The following is a 5,106-nucleotide window of genomic DNA, read 5'->3' as shown; positions in this document are numbered from 1 at the left end:
TCTATACCTACTTTATCACAAATTAGAAGATCATTTACAAGATTATTTGAACAACCTGCTGCAAAATGTATGTCATTTGACTATCTATTCAGAAGATATACGTCTCGATGGCACAACTTTCTAATTGTTTTCTTTGTTTATCTGCAACAGTCAGCCTTCCTGTAAGGAAGTAGTACAAGGAAGAACGTTCAAGAATTACCAGGTAAGTTACTGGAAACATTTCTTCGATGTTATCACTGCAACGAGGACGCTCAACTGGTTTTGAAACTGAAGAGTTTACACAAGGAAAGAATATGGCCTCATTGTTGTAAGTTTATGGACTAAAGCTATTTTGGATTATCAGTAAGGATGATCTAAAAAAGAGGATTCACTGCTTTTTTTTTTTTTACCTCGTTTTTATGTTAAGCAATAACTTAGATAGTAAAACACTTACTGTTTTGATAAAGAAATACAAAACCTTTAAAGATTAGTTTCACTTTATTTAAAATCCCATTCATGTAGAGTTAATGATGCAAATGATTAATATGATAAGTAAACTTGTTGAAATGTCAAAAGGCATTGTGTAAAGTGGAGAACAAAATTAATAGCACCTTCATATAAGCTCATGTGAAAGAAGCTTGTTGGTCATTGGTCTTGGCTTGCAACGAGGTCATGGTGAGGGTTCAATAAACAACAATGCTACAAAACCAATAAACAGAAAACACTGGACAGGTCAGTGCTAACTTTTGTTCTGAAATTGAAACCTCTGTAGATAGAAAGAGAAAAGAACGACGCACAGAAAAATTATATATATATATATATATATATATATATATATATATATATATATATATATATATATATATATATATATGATTCAAACAAATTAACTGAAAAAAAAATCCCAATCAGTTCAGTCAATTTAGATTTTTGATCTGGGCAGGATGGCTCATCATTCAGGAAGTATTTACAGTATCTACAACTCATGTCATTGCTCTGTAAAATAATAACAATTATAATACATTTTATTTATAAGTGCCTTTCTAAACACTCAAGGACACTGTAAAAAATACACTAAATCCATTAAAAAATACAACAATAAAATAATACACTCACTTAGAGCAAAGGGCATCAGATATAAAAAGCAGTTTTAAACAAATATGTTTTGGATTGTGATTTGAAGCAGGAGAGTGAATCAATATTTCTGTGTTGGGAGTGGTAATGAGTCCCAGAGATGATGAGTGCAGCTGAACGGATTATAACCCATAATAGTGAGACAGGCAGAAAGGATGGACAGGTGGATTGAGGAAGAGGATGGAAGAGAGGGGTGAGGAATGTGAACACGAAGAAGGCCAAACAGATATGGAGGGGCGAGGCAGTGAATGGCCTTAAATGTTAACAAAAGGATTTTGAATTGAATATGAACCTGTACTGGAAGCCATATCCTCCATCAGTAAAGCTGATGGAGGACACTGAGCTTAACCGGACATTACTGATGTAGTGAAACGAGGGGGTTCAGGTTATGATATGAGCAGCTAAATCTGAATCATTTTGAGTTTATGAAGGGATTTCCAAGGAAGACTGTAGAGGAGTGAGTTGCAGTAGTCCAGACAGGAAGTGACAAGACTGTGGACAAGGATGCCAGCAGTGTGTGGGGTGGCGGAGGAGTGAAGGCGGTTGATATTACGTAGGTGGATGATGGCAGACCTGGTGACATTAATGATGCGGGATTTGAAGGACAGGGTTCTGTCAAGGATAAGGCGAGTATTACATCCCAAAGAGGGTGGCTGAAAATAAGGCATTGATTCATTTGAAAAAACTGTTAGTTAATCTTTACTACAGTGATGTGAATGTTGAAGATTTAAAATTTAATTTAAAACCCATTTATTTTGGCTCACTTGATTTCAATTGCTTGCTATTGACTGAGTTATTGTGATTAAAAATATCACCATGGAAATGTTGTCAAGGGGACAGCATCAACAATTTCAAAATTCTGATTTTAAGTAACATTCCAGTTAGCTTCTGGGGGACAGAAGGAGCTGGACCAGGAACGGTTTAAGGTAACTGTCCAATTTTTTTATGATTTTACTTTATGAACAAGAAAATGTCGAATTTTGAAACGAGATCTGTTTCTTCTACTTTAACTACCAAAGTAAACATTAACAGCAGTTAATTAAAAATCCATGCACTTGGTAGAGCAATTTAAGTGAGACGTGTAAAATGTCTTTTAGAAGCACTGGTTTTAATTGCAATAAAAACATAAGAACAAAAATACATTCATTTCAGAGAATCAAAACCATACCTCAGATGTTTACAGAGCAACTCACTGTTTTTATGTGAGAAAAAATTGTTCTTTTCTCTCAAAAATATAGTTCTATTTCTTATTATCATTTTAGTACAAGTTATTATTTCCTGAAAAGAAAATGTTTGGTGTTTTTGATAGATTATTTGTGTGTGGGTGGGTGTGTCTGTATAATTCAGATCTTTCCACCAAGTCAATTAGTAGTTACTGATCATGTTAAACAGAACTGTTATCATTCAAAATCTACTGTTGTGGTTGGTTGTTAATATCTATTTAATTTGGACAAGCTTTTAAGTTTTTAAGTATTATCTTCAGATTATATGTCATGTTCAATCACTGCAACATTTGTTTTTTTTGTTTTATTGTTTTATTTGTGATGGGGGGAAAAAATCGAACTAAAGTCATTGAAATTGTGCATAAAAGCTGGTGATGACAAAGAAGGATATATTATTCAACATTAATTTTCAAAAGATTTTTTGTTGCTAATTTCTACATATTAGAATAAAAAATATATATTTATTTGGTTCATTTATTCAAGTAAAGTCAATCTATTTCTGTCCCTCAAAGCAATGGTGAAAGATGACCCTTGGGTTGGGACCTGGAGGCCCCATAGGCCGAGAGGACTCATATCTGCACAGTTTGGGACTCCTGGTCCTAAATATGTATTACCTGGTCTAACAGGTGAGAGTACTTTTAACATAGCTTGCAGTTATGAATTTCATAGTTTAGGAGTTAAACCTTTTTTTTTGTATTTTATTAATTGTCTTGTTTTGTTGCAAATTCAAGGTGCAAATAACCATGATGTAACAAAGCCTAAAGCACCAGCGTACTCCATAAGTGCGCGTTCCAAAGTGACAAGCACCAACTGTTCCCCTGGACCCAAGTATATGCTCCCTCCCAATATAACCAGATTTGGCAAAGATGGGACACCAGCATTTTCAATACATAGTCGTCCGAAGCCCTTTGCAATGTTCCGTACTCCTGGACCTGGTCAGTTAGGACTGTTGCAAAACACAACAACCGCTTGTTGAAGAGCACATGCGAAACATATTTTTGTTCACGTTAACTGAATTTTTTTTTTTTTTTTTTACTTTCTTTCTCTAATTTTCTTTGGTATTTTAGCACATTACTACACAGAGCATGCAACAAAGAGTTTGTACAGGTCCGCCCCTTCATTTACTCTCTCTGGGAGAAACAAAGATTATACTAAAAGCCAAACTCCAGGTGAGGACGGAATTTGCTATGTGCGTCGTGACTGTATCTGTACTGAAAAATGTAACTAAATTTTAAGCAGTGTTGTGAAATAGTATTTGACCCTTACAGATTTCCTGTTTTTCTTTTTTTTTTGTTACTCTTAAATATTTCAGATCTTTCAAATTTTATAGTCAGATAATTATCTCTTCCCCTTTTAGGTCCAGCTACCTACAAACTCCCAGGTATAATTGGAACAAAAGAAATAACAAGTCCTTCATCTCCCTCCTTCACACTCATGGGCCGCACACAAAAAGGATCCTTTTTTGAGGATCTTAGAAAGGTAAAAAAAAAAAAAAAAGAACAGTCCTTGAAACTGATCAAAATGCCAGATTTACTGTTGTTTTCTTGAACTGTGGCTTCCCTTTTCAGACTCCAGGTCCTGCTGCCTATAATCCTGCAGACCCGTATTACTCCAGGACAAAACCGCCACAGTGTACAATGAAAGGTCGCAATTTCCTTCCTGACAAAAATGCACAAGCACCGGGTCCAGGAACATACTATCCAGAGAAGGTAAACAGCATTTCTTGTACAAGAAACAAAGATGAAATCCTAAGCTTCCTAACGCATTTTCTTTCTCCTTTACAGACAACCTTTATAAAACCAAGAGCACCCAGCGTAACCTTTGGAATTCACCACTCACCGTACTCAATTCCCTTTATTGTGAACATGGATGGTTTCTTCTAAAGAGCTGAGTTCAATAAAACTCAATAAGCAAAGCACAAGATAACTGTGATAATTTTACTCCTTTAGCTTTATTTTCGCAGCAAATTGTTATTAATAGTGCAATAACTTTACTTTGCATTGGCATTGATTTGCTCTCAATATTAATGGGCTACAAATTTAGCTGATGAAACACAATTTCAGTTTAACAGCACTTGAAACTGTTACGGTGATTTTTTTTATTTTTTATTTTATTTTATTATTTTAAGCACTTCTGAATTAGCAATGTTCAGTCTACCATCAATAAATTATAATGAAGGGTTATTTTCTTTTTGTTTTTAAGTTACCCTACTACTTGCAATTAATGAAATGTTTTTTTGTTTTTTTTCTTTTGTTGCTTTTTTACTGAAAACAATTCCTGCTCCTATGTTGGTAGTCAGAGCAGGAGTGCATGCATTTCACATGTTTGTTATTGTCGAACAGAGCTTACATATTTGCAGAATATTTATTTACATTTAAACCAAAACAATCTTGTTTTACCAAACAATGTCAACAAAATGTGTTTTCTAACTTCTGGAAAAAAAAAAAAAAAAAAAAAGTAGCAAAAATTGCCGTAAACAGTGTCAGTGGATTCATGAATGTTTTCCGCTTGTTTGCTATTTTCTGCACAGTGGAATGACTTTTGAGACCCCTTTCAGTCTCAAGATGTTGAAATAATCCCCTAATTACGACCTCATCAAGTCAAATGTGTGCTTGTATTGGAATTCAACAGATACTGGAATGGAATTGCTGTTGTTTGCCATTTCAGAAAAAAATAAATGTATTTTTTTTTGTTTTTTCTTATCAGAATTTCATTAGCTGTAGATTAACTTAACAGCTAATGACAAGTGTTTTTCAGGTCTGGAAATAAA

General features: G+C 34.3%; 1 protein-coding gene across 1 annotated transcript; it reads left to right on the top strand.

Annotated features, from left to right (window-relative positions):
* Positions 1-1,931: 1,931 nt before the first annotated feature.
* Positions 1,932-4,251, top strand: LOC103466129 (ciliary microtubule associated protein 1A-like). The gene is made up of 7 exons (XM_008411508.2): positions 1,932-2,039; positions 2,849-2,962; positions 3,068-3,271; positions 3,404-3,505; positions 3,694-3,815; positions 3,905-4,045; positions 4,121-4,251. The coding sequence occupies exons 2-7, from the start codon at positions 2,851-2,853 to the stop codon at positions 4,217-4,219; spliced, it is 780 nt and encodes a 259-aa protein (XP_008409730.1). The 5' UTR covers positions 1,932-2,039; positions 2,849-2,850; the 3' UTR covers positions 4,220-4,251.
* Positions 4,252-5,106: the final 855 nt, after the last annotated feature.

This window comes from Poecilia reticulata, chromosome 6 (genome assembly GCF_904066995.2).
Source record: "Poecilia reticulata chromosome 6, P_reticulata-male-v2, whole genome shotgun sequence".
Lineage (NCBI taxonomy): Eukaryota > Metazoa > Chordata > Actinopteri > Cyprinodontiformes > Poeciliidae > Poecilia > Poecilia reticulata.
The sequence above is the reverse complement of the archived record's forward strand: the minus strand, read 5'-3'. Positions and strand labels throughout refer to the sequence as shown.

What these genes read in the sequence shown, in the direction of transcription:
- LOC103466129 (XM_008411508.2), top strand. Translation starts at nt 2,851, where the DNA reads ATGGTGAAAGATGACCCTTGGGTTGGGACCTGGAGGCCCCATAGGCCG. An exon ending in TACTAAAAGCCAAACTCCAG is followed by an intron (nt 3,506 to 3,693) that starts GTGAGGACGGAA and finishes TTCCCCTTTTAG; the next exon opens with GTCCAGCTACCTACAAACTC. An exon ending in TTTTTGAGGATCTTAGAAAG is followed by an intron (nt 3,816 to 3,904) that starts GTAAAAAAAAAA and finishes TTCCCTTTTCAG; the next exon opens with ACTCCAGGTCCTGCTGCCTA.